The 21,324-nt window shown below is 49.8% G+C and overlaps 2 protein-coding genes across 5 annotated transcripts in view; both read right to left on the minus strand.

Moving 5' to 3' along the window:
- Nucleotides 1-21,324, minus strand: part of LOC149325701 (uncharacterized) — a 94,612-nt gene that overhangs the window by 47,023 nt on the left and 26,265 nt on the right. The window contains exon 4 of one of the 4 annotated variants that reach the window (XM_089563637.1): nt 16,797-17,668. The exons of the other annotated variants lie outside the window; for them this stretch is intronic. The gene's annotated coding sequence lies outside the window, so the exon portion shown is untranslated. Of the gene's footprint in view, nt 1-16,796; nt 17,669-21,324 lie in introns of those variants that run through there. 4 annotated transcript variants of the gene reach the window in all.
- LOC149325702 (uncharacterized) lies at nt 8,956-13,280 on the minus strand. The gene has a single exon (XM_089565156.1). It carries the CDS (start codon nt 13,004-13,006, stop codon nt 9,761-9,763), a length of 3,246 nt encoding a protein of 1,081 aa, XP_089421282.1. The 5' UTR covers nt 13,007-13,280; the 3' UTR covers nt 8,956-9,760.

The following is a 21,324-nucleotide window of genomic DNA, read 5'->3' on the forward strand; positions in this document are numbered from 1 at the left end:
CAGCACTAGCACTAGAATTCACTGATCTTCATTTTGCAAGCAAAAGCTTTCAGCAGGATATATGCAAGGTAATAGACTGGCTTGCTCAAAACTCAATTTATTTAAACCAGCAAAAAACGAAACTTCTCTGTTTTAGAAACCCGCACAAGCGAGTACTCCTAAATGAGTCACTTTTTTTTACATGGCTCGCATTGTGATTCGCGCACATGTATTGTCATACCATTTGAACCTTCAGTAAAATATCTCGGAATAATATTTGATGAGCATATGACATGGACTAATCATGTGCAGTATGTATGTAACAGGCTTAGAGCCGTGTCCGCGATGATGTACAACCTCAGAGGTAAGACTTCGATGCACTTAAGGCGCGTCATATTCAAGGCACTAGCTGAATCTATTATAACCTACGGCATTACATTATATGGCACCTGCTCTGATCACAAAATGTGATCCATAAATCGCATAATTAAAAGAATTGTAAACAGTATAACTTATGGTACTATGCTGCAGGAGGTTGATAAGGAGGAAAAATACAGTATACTAGGTGTACTGGAAATGCGGGAACTATTTTATTACACAGTGCTCACACGTCATTACTTTACAAATGCTTTCAAAATACCCGTCAAGAAAAACGCTGCCTTAAGAAAGACAGAAGCTTATATTAAGCCGCGCTGCTTCACGCATTATGGGAAAAAGATATGGAGATATTACGTACCACAGGTATTCAATACACTTGGTGAAGAATTTTACAATTTCAAAACAAAACGTAAAATGACTAAAGCAATAAGAAAATGGTGCATATCCTTGCAGATAAATCACTGATGGCCTCTTACATGTTATAATCTACTTTCTCTGTTTTTGCTATAATCTACTTTCCCTTTTGCTTCAGATTTTAGAGTTGTTTAGATATTTTTAGATTTGTTCAGTTGTTTAGATGGCTCATTTCAAGTTGTGATGACGTCTGTTCATGTTTGTTTTCGTTTTTCTCGAGTTGCATTTCTATTTGCTCAATATGCATACATAATTTTTGTATAATATGCATGCATTAGTGTTCTCAAATTTATTGTTTTGTGCATAATTTTTTGTACACATTCGGTGATTCACTGTACTGCCTGAACAACCAACAAGCACGCTGTGCTTAGGTTGGACGGGAAAACTCATGTACTAAATGAAAATGAATAAATTTGATTTGATTTGATTTGATTGATGTACACGCGATGCAGCTGCATGCGCATAGTGACTGGGATGAAACTTTCCTCTCCTCTCTCTTTCTTTTTGTTTTTTTTTCCAAGGTGCTAAAGTATATATATGCTGATTGCATCCGGAATAAACATGTGTTGTCAGTTCAGCGCTGTGCTTGTCCTCTTCTTCCCTTGGCCTTGTGCCGTTGCACTGCTTCACTAGATAAGAGAGGAAGAACCAGCTCCGACAACTGCAGGAAAGTTTCTTGTGAATTGCAGCGTGAAGTTTGCAACTGTAGATTATTTCAAAAGTACGCTCTTTGCTCTCTCTTGTTAGGCTCCTGTCATTTACTATAATTCGAATTTACCGTCGTGAAGTCGTGGTGGTGTCTTTACTCGATGAATATTGCCGCGTCTACAACAATAGCCGCTCGGCGGCTGTTCGGCACGCAGCTCGTGCGCCACGCGGTTCGCTGCTGAAGAAGACGAAGCTCGACGTTCCATCCTGGCCGTCTCGGTGTGCGCTGGCATCATCTCGGTGTTGGCGTTCCTCTGCCGTCTGGACGCGGCGCTACCTGTACCAACTGCTACGTGACACTGGTGGAGGTGCGGGCTCGACGTCCCATGTCCAACACCTCTTCAGACAGCCGCTCATCGAGTCCCGACCAGCTACCCCTTGTCTGCACGCCCGTTCACCGCAGCAGCCGCCGCCTCCTGGGACTGGTCCCAGAGTTTGGTCTTCTCCCAAAAGAGGCACGCACTCATCGACCTGGTGAGCATACCACCATGGCGCAGGCTAGCGCTTCACACTTGACGCTCCAGCAACCCCGCGTGCCAGCCAGCTTCCATGGCGTCACCTTCGAAGACGTTGAAGACTGGCTTGACCAGTTTGAGCGGGTTGCCGATTTCAACCAATGGAGCCCTGCGCAGAAGCTGCGGAACGTGTATTTCGCCCTCGAAGACGGAGCCAAGATTTGGTTCGAGAACAGGGAGGCCGATCTCCAAAGCTGGGATACCTTTCGCCAGCAGGTCCGGGACACCTTTGCTAGCACGGACCGCCGGGATCGTGCGCGGCGCCTCCTGGACGCCCGCGTCCAAAAGCCTAATGAGAGCGTTGCCATGTTCGCCGAGGACGTGACCCGTCTTTGTCGGCGCGCTGACCCAGATATGGCGGAATCCACAAAGCTCCGCCACCTGATGCAAGGTGTGAAGGACCACCTCTTCGCTGGTTTGGTCCGCAATCCCCCGCAGACGGTAGCCGACTTCATCAAAGAGGCGACCGCCATTGAGCGGGCCTTGCATCAGCGCTGCCGCCGAAATGACTCCTTGTGCGGTGAGCCAAGCGCCAGTGCGGCTTCTTTGAGCGTGTCCAGCGACAATGCGTCGCTGCGTGAGCTCATACGCGCGGTGGTCCGTGAAGAGCTGCAGAACCTGACCCTTGCCTCTTCTGATCCGACGGCTGCGGCTCTTACCGAGGTTGTGCGCGGCGAGATTCGCCAAGCATTTTCACCGCCTCCTCCAGTCATGCCGGAGCCACGCCCCATGAGCTACGCCGCGGCTCTCCGTTCCGAGTTGCCACCTGTGCAACGCTTGCCGTACCACCCGCCGCCGCCAACCGCTCCGTCACCGTCATTCTACCAGCGGCCTCAGCGAGGACCTGCCATGCGTCCACCGGCCCGGAAGGCGGCTGTTTGGCGCACTTCTGATCAGCAGCCGCTCTGTTACCATTGCGGGGAAGCCGGCCACCTGTATCGCCGTTGCCCATACCGTGAAATCGGCCTCCGGGGTTTCCCACGTGACGCTCCCTGTCCCCGTTTCGGTGAGCGACCCCACGAAATAGAGGAGTACCTTGCTGCCCATGACACCACCTCTACCTGCCGACCCCGATCTCCGTCTCCCGCACGCATCACGTCGCCCAGTCGCCAGGCTTTCCCAGATGGACGGCGGGGCCGGTCTCCAAGCCCGCGCCGGGGAAACTGAAAGCGGCGACCTCAGGGGGGAAGGTTACTGACAGCGGATATAACGAAGACCCCCGAACGCCGCCGGAGCGCGATGCCGAGATCCCGATGCCGCCGCAGCCCGATTCTGTGAACCCGAGTTTCCCTGACACCGATGCAGTTAGCGCCGACCTCCGCATTCACGTTGACGGGCACCCAGTGACTGCTTTAGTTGATACAGGCGCGGACTTTTCGATAATAAGCAAGCACCTCGCGGATCGCCTCAGCAAGGTAAAGACAGCATGGGATGGACCTCAAATTCGTACTGCTGGCGGTCACCTCATGACGCCTGTCGGAAGATGCACTGCTCGAGTCACCATTGCCAATTCTGCTTTTGTTGGCACTTTTGTTGTTCTGCCGCACTGCTGCAAAGACCTGATCCTCGGAATGGACTTCTTGCGTGAGCATGGTGCCATCATAAACCTTCCTGATCGTCTGGTAACATTTTCGACCCCTGGAACGATTTCAGCCGACACCGAACCACGCAGAGTGGCCCTGCGCATAATCGACGCCGATGTGACCGTGCCTCCGCGATCCTGTGCCCTCGTTACTGTCATTTGTGACGACCGGTGCAGTGCTGACGGCGTAGCAGAACAGAACACTGCGCTTGTGCTCTCTCATGGGGTCTGCATCGCGAGGGGTATCGTCACGCTACGGAACGGCCTGGCAGATGTCCTTCTAACGAATTTCGGGACCGAACGGCAACACATCGCCAAGGGCACTGCGGTCGCATACTTCGAGGGAATCGCTGAAATTAACGACTGCCTTGCCCTCCAGAGCGAAACGTGCAATTCTTGCACACCTCAGCTGATCCTCGACGTGAACCCAGACTTACCCCCAGCCGATAGGGAGAGCCTAGTCGGCCTACTGCATCAGTTCCAAGACTGTTTCTCGTCTACGTCGGCAGTCAAACAGACGCCTCTCGCTAAGCACCGCATCATTACGGACTACAGTACCCGACCAATTCGACAAAACCCATACCGTGTCTCACTGAGGGAGCGTGAAGCCATAGCTGAACAAGTCAAAGAGATGCTGCAGGATGGTGTTATTCAGCCGTCGAGGAGCCCGTGGGCTTCGCCTGTGGTTTTGGTTAAGAAGAAGGATGGTAGTCTGCGATTTTGCGTTGACTACCGGAAGCTTAACCAGGTTACCAAGAAGGACGTCTACCCGTTACCACGCATTGACGACTCTCTTGACCGGCTGCGGCACGCGCGCTACTTTTCTTCGCTGGACTTAAAAAGTGGTTACTGGCAGATCGAAGTTGACGAGCGGGATCGCGAGAAGACAGCGTTCGTGACGCCGGATGGCCTTTATGAGTTCAAGGTCCTTCCTTTCGGTTTGTGTTCAGCTCCGGCAACATTTCAGAGAATGATGGACGCTGTTTTGTCGGGCCTGAAATGGCAGACGTGCTTGGTATACCTGGACGACGTTGTTGTATTTTCGCCAACGTTCGAAGAACACCTCCAGCGCCTCTTGACCGTGCTACAGGCTATAAGATCTGCCGGCCTGACGTTGAAGCCCGAGAAATGCCACTTTGGTTATGAGGAGCTCCTTTTCCTGGGCCATGTCGTCAGCCATCGTGGAGTCCGGCCGGATCCTGCTAAAACAGCTGCCGTCGCCAACTTTCCCACTCCTTCGGACAAGAAAACGGTCCGGCGTTTTTTGGGCCTTTGCGCTTATTACCGGCGGTTCATTGCCAACTTTTCCCGACTTGCGGCACCGTTGACGCATCTTACAAGAGAGGACGTCCCATTCGCGTGGACAGAACAGCAGCAGCAGGCATTTGATGAATTACGGCGACGCTTGCAATCCACGCCTGTCCTTGGTCATTTCGATTCTCGTGCGGAGACTCTCGTCCACACAGATGCCAGCAACGTGGGTCTCGGTGCTGTACTCGTCCAGTGGCAGGACGGCGCTGAGCGTGTAATAGCATACGCCAGCCGCACTCTGTCTCGTGCTGAATTTAATTATTCCACGACCGAAAAAGAATGCCTTGCCGTGGTATGGGCTGTGACAAAATTTCGACCTTACCTGTACGGCCGGCATTTTCAAGTTGTAACCGACCACCACTGTCTCTGCTGGTTGACGAACTTACGGGATCCCTCTGGCCGCCTTGCGCGTTGGAGCTTACGCCTTCAGGAGTTTGACATGTCCATCGTGTATAAATCAGGGCGCCAGCACAACGATGCCGACTGCTTGTCCAGATATCCAGTCGAAGCTGCGCTCGACGACGACGAACCGGACTTTCCTCTCATCGCAGCCGTAGACGCAGCGACTATTTCCAGTCAGCAACGTGAAGACCCGGCGTTGAAACCTCTCATCTACTTCCTGGAAGCACGTACCGAGGAGGTTCCCCAGCCCTTCGCAAGAACCCAGTCCTCCTTTTGTCTGCGCAACAACGTGCTGTACAAAGCCAACTTTTCTCCAACCGGAAGCGACTACCTCCTCGTCGTTCCAGCGAATCTCCGTGAAGAAATCTTGCAGGCGTGTCACGACGAGCCCACCGCAGGTCACCTCGGCTACGCCCGCACTCTGGCTCGGATCAAAAAGAGCTATTACTGGCCTAAGCTTGCAGCGACTGTACGACACTATGTGCGCACGTGCCGTAATTGTCAACGAAGAAAAACACCCCCTGTCAAGCCAGCTGGACTTTTGCATCCCGTTCAAGTGCCCAGACTCCCGTTTGAGCAAGTTGGCATGGACCTTCTCGGCCCTTTTCCAACATCATCTTCGGGAAACCGGTGGATTATCGTTGCCACCGATTACCTTACGCGCTACGCTGAAACCAAGGCCCTCCAGCGCGGCACAGCAGCCGAGGCTGCGAAATTTTTCGTGGAATGCATCGTCCTCCGCCATGGCGCTCCAGAACTAATTATCACAGATAGAGGCACCGCTTTCACTGCCAAACTCTTGGAATCCCTCATGCGGCTGAGTGGCACTACTCACAGGAAAACAACCGCCTACCATCCCCAGACGAATGGCCTGACCGAGCGCCTCAACAAAACTCTCGTCGACATGCTGTCCATGTATGTTGACGTTGAGCATCGATCTTGGGACGATATCCTGCCATATATTACTTTCGCGTATAACACGGCTCAACAGGAAACAACGCGGAGGACGCCCTTCTGTCTGTTGTACGGCCGCGAAGTGTCGACAATGTTGGAAGCAATGCTGCCCCATGATGGCCGCGACCCCGACGTTGGCGCCCAGGAGTTCACGCTTCGCGCAGAAGAAGCTCGACAACTTGCAAGAGTGCGCATCATGAACCAACAAGACCGTGACGCCCGACGTTACAACCGCCGCCACAGACTGATGACGTTCGCCCCGGACGACAAAGTGTGGGTATGGACCCCCATTCGACGCCGTGGTCTTTCCGAAAAACTGCTCAAGCAGTATTTCGGCCCCTACCGAGTTCTCCGTCAGCTAAGTGACGTAACCTATGAAGTTCTCCCGGATGGGGCTTCCCAGACTACTCGCCGTCAGCAGAGACCAGAGATTGTTCATGTAGTGCGGATGAAGCCCTATTTTTCGCGAGACATTCAGTGACTAAGTGCTGTGTGTTACTGTGTTTTTTTTTTATTTCTTTCTCTCTATTTTCTTGTTAAAGCATCGGGCCGATGCTCTTTCCGAGAGGGAGGGTAATGCCGCGTCTACAACAATAGCCGCTCGGCGGCTGTTCGGCACGCAGCTCGTGCGCCACGCGGTTCGCTGCTGAAGAAGACGAAGCTCGACGTTCCATCCTGGCCGTCTCGGTGTGCGCTGGCATCATCTCGGTGTTGGCGTTCCTCTGCCGTCTGGACGCGGCGCTACCTGTACCAACTGCTACGTGACAATATCATGGAAATATAAATTGGTGCACTGTTCCAGAAATCATGCAAACTTTATTCTGTAGCGAACCAAAATATTTTTTATGGCAGCGTGTTCTGAGCTTGACTGTTCCGCTTTTTGTATTGAGGCTCACTGGTAGAATGTATAGGACGGCTGCTTGGCTTAACCTAATTCCATACTAGTTTTGTTTTTGTGCGCTGAGTTATGGGGTCGGTGCACTTATCAGGTTTTTAACGTTGATCCGGTGCAAAGCACAATGGGCTAAACAAAAGGACGACGATTTGGTCGGAGCGCAAAAGGAGCACAGAGGGTGCCCCTGTCGTCAATTCCCCCGAGTTCATTGCACTGGTTGGTCAAAACCATGGAAGCCTAAGGGCAAGCGTTAGGTTGTCAGATGTTGTGTTACTCGGGGCCCTTTTAGGCTGCGTCTAAGGAAATGATAAACAAAGAAAGAATGAAAAGAAATAAAGAAGGAAAGAAAGTAAGAAAGAGAGAAAGAAAGGAATGAAGAAAGGAAGAAAGAAACAAAGGAAGAAAGAAAAAAGCAAATTGAAAGGATGAAAAAAAGAAGTAAAGTAACAAAGAAAGGAAGAGAGAAAGAAAGAAAGAAAGAAAGAAGGGAGAGGGAAGGAAAGGGAGGAAGAAAGAAAGGAAGAAAGAAAGAAAGAGAGAAGGAAAGAAAGCAGAAAAAAAGCTACATACAGAGAGAGCCGTCCGACCATGGCGATTAGCTACGCGCGAAGCTCGCGAGCTTTCATCACCTGTAAGGGATTGTCATGTCATGAACACGTGCTTAATTTTATGTGTGTTTCTGTCCCCACCAGGAGGGTCATATATTTTTTTTAATTTTGAAGGCGGAGGGACTCTCACCAGCTGAGAAGAGGCTTTACTGTCGCCACACGAGTGTAATCACGAGGGATTATTTCCCTGGAGCTGCACTAAATGACACTGCTGAAGGTTTAGCACAGACGCAGTGACAGAGAAGTACACACCACAACGCCAACTTTCAACTGGACGTTTTATTAGCCCTTCACCCAGACAAAAAAAAAGAGCATGTGCCCAGGGGCGCAGCCAGAGGGGGGGGGGGGGCTTATGGGGCTTCAGCTCCACCCCCCCTCCGGAAACTTTTTCGAACTGTCACGCACCGCTGGCCAAAAGAACCACTGGCGCCGGAAGTCATTCTGGATTTTATCACCTACAATGTCTTTTTTCAGACTAGAAAAGACATTTTGGCGCGAACATTGCTAACTCGGGTTGGATTTCGGGGCAACGCCCATACACCTGGAGTCACGTAACGCAAGCATCAACATTAATGTCAAAATTACGATGCGAATTCGAAAATTCTGAAGTAAAAGTAAAAGTCTTGTTTTGGCGAGTTGGTTCATCTTTCAACACACGACATATACAGAGCGCAACTTCCTACTGGTTTATTTTCGTAGAAGACAGATACATTTATACCGGCGCTGGGCAATCACAAGATTAACAGGCAAATATACGCACTGTTCATGTCAGCATCCCGCCGGCAAGTATGCCACCATATAGCAAAACTTGTAAAATTGATATCCTTCAATACAATAATCAAATACAAGAAAACACCATGACACAGACAAAAGAAAAGCTGATGCATGATGTGAACGATGAACATAGCATAAAAAAACATCTCTTAGCAAAGGCAGTGTCAAAGTAAATAAAAACAACAAAGGAGTCAATGCGTAAAATTTGCATATCGTAGGAATAGCAGAGACAAAAATGGCCTGGCTTAGCTTATGGTTAAGCCTAGGATGCGAAGCATAGGCCGCCGGCGAAGGCTGCGTCCGCAAGCGAGCGCACGAGTTGAGCCCCAGCTTTCACAGCTGTTGTGACGTCAGCGCCCCTAGCGGAAGAAGCGGGAGTTAGGCTGCCGGTGGAGACTGCGCGTCCGCAAGCGAGCGCATGAGTTGAGTCCACGGTGTAAGAAGTAGCTTAGGTGAGAGGGCGGCGGCGCGGGCCGCACGGCGGAAAGGCTCTGCTTCTAGAGAGCGCCTACAGATGGCGCGAGCAACTGCGCCCCTTTGGCCCGGTCTCCCGCACGCCCCGTCAATGCGAAAACTGCGCCCCGCTCATGGTGCTGACGGCACGGTGTTAGCTGAGGGCATCGGCATTTTCCGTTTTAACACAGTGCTTTCAAAAACCTTCGAGCGGTTTGTGCTTAATATGAGGTCTGCTCGTTTAACCCCTGTTCATACTTAGTTGTGGGGTGCCGACAGAGTCTGACACCCTGATTATAAACCGCGCGCAGTAAGAAAGAAATCTGGCCGAGGAACGGTTTGGTTCAGTTTTGCGGGAGGCTGGATATAAATCATTACCTCTCCTAAACAACAAAAGCCGAGGCCTGAGCAATTAATTCGTATTGACAGGATGTTATAGGGTTATGGAACAGCTACTGTTGCGGCCGTGCTTGCTGTCGCAATCGCGTTATGATACAAGCTAACAGCGGTTTTTTTTTTCATTACGCGTGCAGTATTTTAATCAACCTTATTTGGCGTCGCTAGTTAAAAAGCCACCGGCATTATTTCTTTGCTATTCCGCGCATATGTAGCATAGCATCGCATCAAAACACTTTTTTTCATGTCATTTATTTAGTGAATTTTAGAATTTTCAGGCAAGAAAGCATGTAATACAAAACGTCAATACAAATAACATGCTCGATAAAAGAAGTGAATAAAGCGCGAATAAGCAAGAAAAGGCATGTTCAGTTCGTTGAAGCGGTCCTGCTTACACAAGCTTAGACATTTTGCGCAAGTCTTGGCTCTTCTTTTCATGCTTGTTCTTCAGTTGCCTGCAGTACTGACGCATGCGTAGGCATATGTAGTAATGTAGCAACTTGGCGAGCATTTCTTCTTTGTGCGTACCACAAGGAAACGTGAAGTGGAAATTCTCTAGCACGGCATCAGTAGTTTTGTCGTATGCATCCCTGTTATCTGCGTACTTAGCAAACCTTTCCTCAGTGTATTTGAACAAGTCAAAGAGGTGCATATTTGGATGCGTGAGCCAGCCCCTGGTTTTGCAGTTCACGAGATCGGCTTCAGGCACATTTGCGAGACCTTTCTGTCCTTCAAGAGCACCCTTGCAAACGGAGCAGTTTGTAACATTGCGAAGTTTTCTTGACACAAACCCTGTAACGTAGTAGACAATGCAGTCAACTACAGTTGCATCTGTGTCAGGGCCGTCGAAATCGAAGACATCGTCGCACTCCCAGTTTCCACCATCGATGAGCCCGTCAAGTCTTTGCTTCAGTTCATGCAACTTTCCCGCATGTTGCGCAGCTGAGCCCTTATATATTTCTCTGATGTCAGCCAAAGTCACAACAGCTGCTTGCCTTTTATCAAGCACCGTGCAATTCCCAAACTTCGGCGGTTTTACCAAAGAATATAAGCTGAGCATGCGGTACAGCTGTAGGAAGGTGGGAAACGTCGGGTGCTCATTCTGCCCACCAGCTTGCCTGATTATGCCAAAGAAGCGCTCCAGCGGGTCTTGGTTCATCTTTGCCGTCAATACATACTTGAAGCCGCAGTTCTTCAGCAGGTGAATTGACAGCTCCCGCACAGATTGCAATGTTACGCGTAGGCCTTCGGCAGTTGACTGCGTCAGAAAGAGGTCCTTGTGGATTTCACCGCTAACGACCTGTTGTTCCCACGAATCCAGCCACTCGGATGCAGATTCCAGGACACCGAAATCCTTGCCCTCCAGTTTTAAACCTTCTGCAGGAAAGCGCCGGTTTAAAGCGTCAAACAAGTCATTTAAAAAAAGCGTGAATTCGACCGTCGGCTCCACATTGGTTAGACGAGGCGCACCCCTCTTTGCATAAAAAAGAATTCCTTTAGCCACAGAGTTGCTGAACACCTGGGTGGCAAGCTTTACCCTCATCCTGAGCATCTTGGAAGGGTTTATGTGGCTGTATGTTATTTTGGGACATACTTTGAGCTCTGTTTTGTTCTTGCTGTCTGCAACGAACAAGGCATCATAGCAGGACCACCTTATCAGCCTCCCGTCTTTTTTGAGAACCTTCTTGTCTAATAGCCTGTTTCTGATGCACTTGAAAAGATGAGGTGTATCAGACAGTACGTACACATTTCTTGAACTGTCCATTGGGTGCTCAAATGAATTACGAACGTGACCCAGAGAACCAGTGATACCGAGCTGCTTCCACATCGCGCGGTTGGTGGAAGCACCGTCACACACTACTCCGTCGACGAACAAGCCGGCGTTTTCAAGGTGTACGATACACTGGATCAGGAGTTGAGAAAGCAGCGTTCCCTTAGTTGGTCCTTTCGACGCAAACACGGCTACTGGCTGTAAGTATGTTTCACCAAACGGTGCAAAAGCAAAGACGAGGCCATGATCTGCGATTTCATTGCTTTGATTTTTTTCTCCATAATCAACAAGACCGGTGTACGTCATTGTCTGCGAGTTGACGGCCACTTCTTTTCTTACTTGAATTTCGTCCAAGATAAGGATTCCCCTCCGCTGGAAAGCGGTCTTTGCGGCAACCTTTATCTTGAGGGCTTTGAAGAAGTTCTCATCAAAACCGCACTTCTGGCCAACCATGCTAATATATTTTCTCACGGTGGTGACGCACGGCAAAGGCAATATGTCATTGTTGCGTAAAAAAGAGTAGGTGGCCGGGCTCCGTATATGCAGCAAGAGGCACAACAGGATCCAGTCGTCCGTGTACCGTCTGCTTGATTTTGATGCGCACTTAGCCGCTGCTATACATTCTTCTAACAAAAGCAGCTGTGCTGGCGGTATATCAAGTCCCTTCAGTTTCTCCTTGATATCTTGTTCCTGCAAATCTGTTAGCTGCTTCATCGCCGCCTGCAACTGCCCCAGTAGAAGCTTGTTGCGCTTTGCCAGTCGTGCTCTTGAACGCTGAAGGGCTGACCTTGCACGTCGCAAAGCAGAAAGCTTCTGTTGCTGGACAGGCCCCACCGACAACCTGAAACGCTTGAAAGGTATTTGCTGCTTGGCTCGCGCAGCTCGGCGATCAGCATGTATCCTTAGGGTGTCAGCAAGGCCAGAACACAGACGACAGATGGCACCCCGAAATGTCACCAAAAGGCATTTGTTGTGTCTCCAGTTTTTTTGACAGTCCACAAAAGCACATTCAAGGGACACATCAGGGAAGTCCTTCAAACTAGGTCCTCCCCCACAGACATCTGTGTTGTCAACAACTTTCAGCATGGTTTGAACTTCAAGGGGTGACGTGGCGAAGGGGCTTATGCCCACTGCAGTAGGGTCGATCAACTTGTCGCATATGTAGACTTGCACGGTCATGTCGCTTTTGATGTGCACCGCCTTCCTGTTAAACAGTACCGACGATCCGTCGCTTGTCCTATGCGCTACCGCGGCGTCAATAAACACGACGTCCCTCACTCCTGCTACATTGATGAGATGCGCTGCCCATGAAGGCTGTGGTAGGCTAATGCAAGATACTCCACTGAAAAGCTGCTCGAACGATGAGTGAGATGAGTTATTCTCACTGGATTTTGCAACACAAGCGTTGTCGTCAGAAGATGTTTCCATACTGTCCGCTGGAAAAACATCTATGTTGCTAGCTGACATCAGCACGCTGCTGCTGTCACTGTTCTGGTCACTCACAGAAGCAGCCACAGGAAGCGCTAGCCGTTTCACATGCTTTCGAGGGCTTTTAATCTTTTTCGAGAGGTAGCTTGGAGCGCCTTCGAAAATTGACGGCACAGCGTCTTTTGAAAGGCCCGCTCTTCTTGTTGCAGACATCAACACATGACCGTCGATTTCCGCAGACCACGTCTTCAGGATAAAATGAGAAGCGAAATGCTTTTCACAAACACGGTCCGTCCTTTGGAGTATGCGGTCTTTACGAGGTATAGCCCGTCTCCATGCTTCAAGTCTTGCTTCATCGTTTGGCGGCTTGAAAAGCGAGTACTTTTCTTTGCAAGACTTGTAACCAGTGTTGCAAAACGGTACGAAGCACTTTCCCATTATGCAGGCTCATGAAACAGTCCGAAGGTTCAGACGTACCTGACGGCCAAGTGAAAAATGCGTTGAGAAAACACGGTGGGCAGCAAACACGTGGCCACGCTGCACGTGGCAGCAACACAGCGGTAACCAGCCGATGATGTAGGCGCGCGCGAAGACGGCGCGCGGGGGTCTTAGCGGGCGCAAGTTGCTAGCGCCCTCTCTTGACGCGTGGAGAAAGGAGAACTCCACGCCTTCTCCTCCGCTTCGCGCCCAGCCCGCGCCGCTCAGTCACCGTGGTTGAGTCCCAGCTTTCACAGCTGTTGTGACGTCATATCAAGTGGTGCGCCGATGTAGGTCAAGTGGTAGCTACGCGGCCGCGCGCGGCGCAGCAAGGAAGAGCTTGGTTGTGCGGCTAGTATGCTTCGCATAAAAGTAAGAACCAACTAGAAGCCGAAAGGCCAGTAACATGGTAAAGCCAGTGGACAAAGACATAACATTCTTAGATGGACACGTGTGAATCGCTTTTCTTGTTTGCCTTACCTTAGTTTTCTTGGTGGTTTTTGCTGGCCTAGCCTTCGATTGGTGTTTCGTTCAATCAGCCTTTCTCCACTGGTTTACCATGTTGCTGGCCTTTCGGCTAGTTGTTTTTTACTTTTTGACACCGCTACTGCTACGATGCGCAAATTTTAAGCATTGACCGCTTTATTGTTTTTTGGTCACTTTTACACTGTCTTTGCTAAGAGGTGTTTTTTATCACTCACCTCATGCATCAACTTACCTTTTGTCAGTGTCATGGTCTTTTCTTGTATTTGATTATTCTATTGAAGGATACCAATTTTACACGTCTTGCTATCTGGTGCCACACTTGGCGGCGGGATGCTGACATGAAAAGTGCGTATATTTGCCGGTTAATCTTGTGATTTCCCTGCGCCGGTATAAATGCATCTGCCTTCTACGAAAATAAACCAGTTGGAAGTTGCGCTCTGTATATGTCGTGTGTGTTCCTTTGTTGTGTCCCGTCTTCTTCTTCGCGCAAGTACGTACACGTTAGAAAATCTTGAGGACGTCAATAACTTATCGCAATTGCACTTGCTTATTGAAAGCCCTGCCCACGCGGCGTTTCCCAACATACAGGGTCTGTTATGAAAGTAGTAGGACTGGTTTTTTCCGGGGCGAACGGGCGGACGAGAGGTGGTCTGCGCGTGCAGGATCGTTGAAGGGGGATATTGGGAATGCTGGGGAAAATCGGCTGTCGGCTCTCGGCCGTTGAAGAGAGGAGGTCGTTTGTACTGTGAACCCCTGTCGAAACGTCTCGTCACGCAGAATCGTCGAGCGTTTACTGGATCAGCGATACGCTATCAAATTTTGTGTAAATCTTGGTAAAACGGGCAAAGAGACTCATACCATGATTAAGGAGGCCTACGGTGACGCTTCCATGGGTAGATCAGGTGTTTTTGAGTGGCACAAGCTGTTCCGAAAAGGTAAGGAAATAGTGGAGGAAGACGACCGCTCTAGACGCCCTTCGACCAGCAAGACCAACGAAAATGTGTAGCGAGTGAAACATTTACTTAACAGTGATCGTGGAATGAGTATCAGAATGATTGCTGATGACTTGAGCATTCCTCAAACCCAAGTTTTTGAGATCTTGACAGAAAACTTATCCATGAGGAAAGCGTGCGCGAAGTTGGTGCCGGGAGTGTTGTCAGAGAAGGAAAAGGCCAACCGGAAAGCGATCTGCCAGGGATCCTCTTCATCATGTGAATCAGGACCCCGATTTTTTGCCCAGCACGAGGCGGCAACGCTGCCTCAGCCCCCTTACAGTCTCAACTTGGCCCCGCCAGACCTTTTCTATTCCCGAGAATAAAATCGACGCACAAGGGGAAACATCACGGATCGGTAGAGGTGGTTCAACAGGCCGTGACGAGGGAGTTAAACAGCATTCCGGTCCAGGCGTTCCCGGAGGCGTACGAAAACTGTGAAACTCATTGGCAGCAGCGTGTAGGTGCGGAAGGGTGCTACCTTGAAAAATTGTAATCGTCTGTACTATTCTCTTGAATAAATTTTGTTTAAAAAAATGAGTCCTGCTACTTTCAGAACGGACCATGTATACATTCGGATAATGGTTATTTCAACTTGCGGCATCATTCGTGGCTTTCGTTTGTCCTTCCCTTTCCTTTTTAGCTAACTGGTTTCGCTTTTTTTTTTATTCAAAGGAATACCCTTCTGTAATTATGGATCCAGAATAATTGTCGGCGTGCAGGCAGTTAAAAAATACATGCTTTCATATTGATTTCTGCATTGTTCCTCTATTTTTCTAACCATATGGTCCCGTCGCGGCCGCAGCATGGCCCAGGTACACATCGCGTCTTAAGCTATCATAGTTTTGTTCTTGACTAGATCGTCTGTCTTTCCGTGTATAAAGCATACCATCTGTGATTGCGCAAGATGTTTATTTGCCTTTTTTGGTGCATTACATGGAGTAACTTTTGCTTAGATACGTAGATTTAATGGAGACATACGTGTATTTAAATATCTTGTTGCGAGGTTTTGTGTATACATACAGTGACTTTGTTTCCATTGGTACTTTTTTGTTCTTTATGAAGTTGTATTTTCGCACTTCTAAGGCATATTTTGCAGAACTCCTCGTTTATAGCTGTGCTCGTTGTTGCGACTAAAAATGTCGGTGCGATTACTCGCAATACATGACCGGGGACCGCTGCTGCTGCGCAGTACACTGGAACGAAGGACAGCGTCGGTGAGAGTTTTCCTGGCCATTGCAATGCGCAGAAATGTAAAAGTTCTTCAACGACAAAGATTCATTATAATTTTTTCAACAGCGCATGCTACACAAGGACACAAGACGAGGAAACACACACACGAGCGCTGACTGCAACTGCAGTCAGGCTGCAAGTTGCAGTCAGCGCTCGTGTGTGTGTTTCCTCGTCTTGTGTCCTTGTGTAGCATGCGCTGTTGAAAAAATTATTATGAATAACCAACTAGCCCGTGAGCTCACCCTGTTCAAGTAATTGCTTATGGCTTGACACGTGCAGTGATTTTAGGTTTTACCCTAGTGGGCGGTTCCTTGAGGGTATATATGTAGAGGTTGGCGCCTTTTCTCAAATAAAGTTGCAGTTCAGCGCTCGTGTGTGTGTTTCCTCGTCTTGTGTCCTTGTGTAGCATGCGCTGTTGAAAAAATTATTATGAATAACCAACTAGCCCGTGAGCTCACCCTGTTCAAGTAATTGCTTATGGCTTGACACGTGCAGTGATTTTAGGTTTTACCCTAGTGGGCGGTTCCTTGAGGGTATATATGTAGAGGTTGGCGCCTTTTCTCAAATAAAGTTGCAGTTCAGCGCTCGTGTGTGTGTTTCCTCGTCTTGTGTCCTTGTGTAGCATGCGCTGTTGAAAAAATTATTATGAATAACCAACTAGCCCGTGAGCTCACCCTGTTCAAAGATTCATTAACATATTTGTCCTCTACTTGCTAATTTCATGGCCTTTAAGTTTTTTATGTCAGCGGCATACACTGATTTGCTGGTTTCAGACTGATATAGTTCTTGACTTCATGTGATATTTTCTTTACTCATTAAATACGCAAAAACACGGAAGCATTGGTATCATGCAGTTATGTCTGCCACGATTTTTAAGACACACGAATACATTTCTTTTATTTAAAAAATACATATTTCACTTTTCTAGACAGTGCGCAGCGTTATGTGATACACAATGGCATTATCAATGGCAATGCAGTTATTACCCCCCCCCCCCCCCCCGAATAAAATTTCTGGTTACGCCACTGTGTGCGGCCCACTGAATAGCAAACACGTCACAGTAGTTTCTGATACAACGCGGGAGCTCATGAAGAGATTGTGACATTTTTCAATGGAACTTTGTGCGGGGCTTGCTGGTGAAAGTAAAGAATATGGGCGACACGACTCTATCTGCCCGTGCTTTCAAAGGCGTAGCAAACACGTTAACCTTGCAGTGTACGAGCGGCATATTTTTTTTCAGTTGTTGCTTGTCAACATACAGCTGCTAGCCTACGCTATGTTTACTCGGCTGTTTTGTCTCCATGTTCCAGCTCTTTTGCAGCGAACCTCCGCGCTCGTAAGAAATGCGACGTCGAAATGGTGGTGTCACAGAAGAGCCCCCATTAGCGTATTCCGTGTTCTTCAATATATCAAGCTTTATGTTTCGGTATATTCCAAAGACATCCCGTTTTCTCTGTTTGCAGCGATTTGAGATAATAAAATGTGGGTATTTATTTTTAGTTTGGTCTTCTTCTTTCACGGCGCAAGAAGTGGCGATCAGCGCTGTAGCATTTTCGCTCCCTTCCGCTGGGGGACAGCGGGTGCCATCAAAATCCCAGTTTTGGCCAAGAGTGGCTCTTGTACATTGAGGAAGGAGCGCGAAAGTAGAGGGTGAACAAAGACTAACTTACTAACAGCTCTGGCGGCAGCCGCAGTGGGCCTCTGCTCGCCCCGCCTTTCCGTTCTAGTGCGAGACTGAACCATTCGTGGCCGATGTTGGATGGTGGCTGGAATGTTTTGGTTTATTAATGCAGCATGTGGCATGGCAGCATCGCACAACGTCGTGTTGCACGCCGGTGGCCGGGCTTCCATGCGGATACCTTGGATGGGCGCCTCTGAGAGCAGGAACGAAGGTGCGGCGGCAGAGAAGTTGCTGCAACACGAAGCAACCGCGTTAGTCTCGAGTGCACGTCTATCGCGCAGCTTCTCCTAAGTTCTTCACAACTTTCACTATTGTTCCAGGCTACCCTTTCGCCAGCACGTTTGGCCCGCTTCGATCACGCAGTCGACAATAAAAAGGCTCAACTTGAATGTCTGAACATTTACAGCTTCCTGGATGAAACAAACGGCACAATATCGAGCAAAGGAAATATTTACGGCAGCTCAGAATAACAGAACACCAAATACCAGAACTGTTGATCTACGGCAGCCGACGTCCGACAGTGCTGCACCAACTCCATTCTGTCGCCACAAACCAGTTATATTTATAGCCCTAGTTTACGCGATCAAGCACACATAAAGGCGCCAAAACCACACACACACAACAGGATAGAACGGGACGCAGCGTGTCACTAACGCCTCCTGAAAAAATTTGGCGCTTCCCATTCTCTTCTCTTGTGCATGCGTGCGTGTGTGTGCGCTGCGTGCGCGCACGCGCGTGTGTGTGCGTGCGTTGTTTTCGAGCCTTTAAATTACATTTATTGCATGATTACAGCTTCTACTGGCACATGAATGCAACTGCTGCATACAACTACTGGCACATGGAAGAGGAATTCAAAACCCACCTAAAATGACTGGATTACATTTACTTCCAGCCGCAATCAGGAAAATGGCCGACTAGTCAGCAGTCATAACTGGCGTATGTTCATCGTATCGTTCCCTTAAAAGGCAACCGGAATATCCCTCAATATTTAGAGGACACTTGCGGGTAGCAAATCAGAATTTTGAATTTAGATTTAGTGCGGATAAGTGGGGGGTAATAGGCTAGGGGTAAAATGATGATTGGCGCGCAATAACTGCGCAGAATACGGAACCAGAATGAGCTTCCGATGATTAGTTATTACCCCAGAGCTTCTTATACAGTTCTCTAAAAAGAAAAATGATATTGCCACGTATCATTGTAGTATTTGTTCGTTCACGCTCAAGGCTGCAGGAAAGGGTTGTTATCACTTTTGTTCGTGGCGCGAGAAGCGACCAGACTAATCTCGATTGATCGCAGCCATGAAGGGCTGCATCTAGGTTTTTCTAGATTACTGTAGATGATCTTGTCCTGTTATCTGGAAGTTTCCTTGCCGCCTTTAAATTGAGCGATGCCGCGAGCGGCGGACATTCGTAGTTCGACGACCGCCGAGCACGCCTGTTGCTTACGCCGCCGCCGAGTGATTCAGTTCTTTTGAGGGCGCAAGTCAGCCCAAATAAAGAGCTTCGTTTGCAAGTATTTCTGGTGTCTTCCTGACCGCTGGACTGCCGTCACTACAACGTGACATCTGGTGGAGGTGCTGGGTAGCCTCCCATGTTCCGGACACCCCCTACAAGTCGAGACGCCAGCCCTTTGAGTCATCTACCGCAGGACCTGAGTCCAGTCCACCGCGCAAGCCGACGCCTGCAAGGGGACGCACCTGAGTTCGGGACCCTGCCGGACCCTACCCGGAAGCGAAAGCAAGTACCAACGTCCATCATGACCTTGCCCCAGACGACCACTCCAATCATTCTGCAGCAGCCCCGGGTGCCACCAACCTTCGACGCTTCGCCTGGCGCCGACCCCGAGGAATGGCTGGAGCAGTTCGACCGTGTGGCTGTCTTCAACAACTGGGACGACGCCATGAAATTTAGGTACGTCTTCTTCGCCCTGGAGGGACCAGCAAGAGTCTGGTTCGAGAATGAGGAAGCCAGCCTTGCCAACTGGGAAACCTTCAAGGAACAGCTTCTGAAGACCTTCGCAAACGTCGTGCGAAAGGAGAGAGCCCAGCAGCTGCTACAGTCTCGCATACAACACCCAAACGAGACCGTTGCAGTGTATACTGAGGAGATGAAGCGTCTCTTCCGGCGTGCCGACATGAACATGAAGGAAGAAGAGAAGGTGAAGTTGCTTATGCGAGGAGTTAAAGAGCAACTATTTGCCGGCCTCGTTCGCAACCCACCGAAAACCGTCGCTGAATTCGTAGAAGAGGCTTCCACAATGGAGAAAACTCTCGACGCCCGAGCCCGCCAGTATGACCGCCAGCAGCGCTTTTTGTCAGCAAGCTGCATGGACACCGCTAACAATGATAACCTGCGGGAGGTTATACGTGAAGTTGTGCGAGAGGAGCTCCGACGGTTGCTGCCAAATGGAACGCAGCCGCAGGTTTCACCACTTACTGACGTAATCCGGGACGAAGTTCAACAGGCCTTGGGTGTGACGCCGACACCCACGCAGCCTCTGCAGCCCCCAGCCATGACTTACGCCGCAGCTGTGCGCCGTCCTGCACCTCGACGACCGGACCCAAGCCCCTATCGCCCTCAGCCAGCTGCGTGACCGTCGACCGTAACTTCAAGGTCACTTGTTCGCGTTCTGGTATTGTACGTTGTCTTCGGTGTCCGATCTCGGCTTCGTCGAGTAGTGAGGCTGCGGTGGGCGTACTGCGACGTTACTTCACTGGGCAGCGGTAAAAGCTTCAAGTCTGGCCGCGTCGTCGTCGGTGTCGTCGTCGTCGGTGTCGTCGTTGTCGGCGTTGTCGTCGTCGGTGTTGTCGTCGTCGGTGTTGTCGTCGTCTACTTAGATGACGTTGTTGTCTTCTCCTCAAGCTTTGAAGACCACCTCAGAAGGCTTCGGATAGTGCTGGAAACGATCAAGTCTTCAGGCCTGACACTGAAACGAGAGAAGTGCCACTTCGCTTACGAGGAGCTGCTGTTCCTTGGTCACGTCGTAAGCAAGGATGGAGTTCGCCCAGACCCCGAGAAGACGGCTGCGATCGCAGAGTTTCCACAGCCTAATGACAAGAAGGCTATACGCAGATTCCTTGGATTATGCGCTTATTACCGGCGATTCGTCAAGAACTTTTCGCGCATCGCTGAACCTTTGACCCAACTTACCAAGGCTGACGTGCCTTTTAAATGGGAAAGGCCGCAAGAGGAAGCTTTCAACGAACTGAAGCGCCGCTTACAGTCCCCTCCTGTGCTCGGGCACTTTGATGAAAACGCCGAAACCGAAGTTCATACCGATGCAAGCAGTGTGGGCTTAGGAGCGGTCCTCGTTCAGAAAAATGGCAGACAGGAGAAGGTTATCGCGTACGCTAGCCGTTCACTGTCGAAAGCCGAGGCCAACTACTCGACCACCGAGAAAGAATGTCTCGCCATTATTTGGGCCACGTCGAAATTTCGCCCCTACCTGTACGGACGAGCATTCAAGGTTGTGAGCGATCACCATGCTCTGTGCTGGCTAGCCAGTTTGAAAGATCCCTCCGGCCGCCTTGCTCGTTGGAGCCTGCGCCTTCAAGAATTCGACATAACTGTAGTCTATAAATCTGGCCGCAAGCATTCCGACGCAGACTGCTTGTCGCGAGCCCCCGTCGACGCAGCACCGGAAGAGGAAGACGACGACGCTTTCTTAGGACCGGTAAGCGCGAGCAGTTTCGCGCAGCAGCAGCGCTCGGATCCTGAGTTGCAAAGCCTGGTTGATTATCTGCAAGGCAAGACCGCATCGCCTCCCCGAGGGTTCAAGCGCCAACTGTCGTCCTTCGTCCTTCACAATAATGTCCTTCTGAAGAAGAACTTCGCGCCCAACAGGACAGTGCATCTTCTTGTCGTGCCCAAAAATCTCAGGCAAGAAAT

Source organism: Amblyomma mixtum, chromosome 10 (assembly GCF_055824585.1).
Source record: "Amblyomma mixtum isolate Tamu chromosome 10, ASM5582458v1, whole genome shotgun sequence".
NCBI classification, from domain to species: domain Eukaryota; kingdom Metazoa; phylum Arthropoda; class Arachnida; order Ixodida; family Ixodidae; genus Amblyomma; species Amblyomma mixtum.

What these genes read in the sequence shown, in the direction of transcription:
- LOC149325702 (XM_089565156.1), bottom strand. Translation starts at nt 13,006, where the DNA reads ATGGGAAAGTGCTTCGTACCGTTTTGCAACACTGGTTACAAGTCTTGC.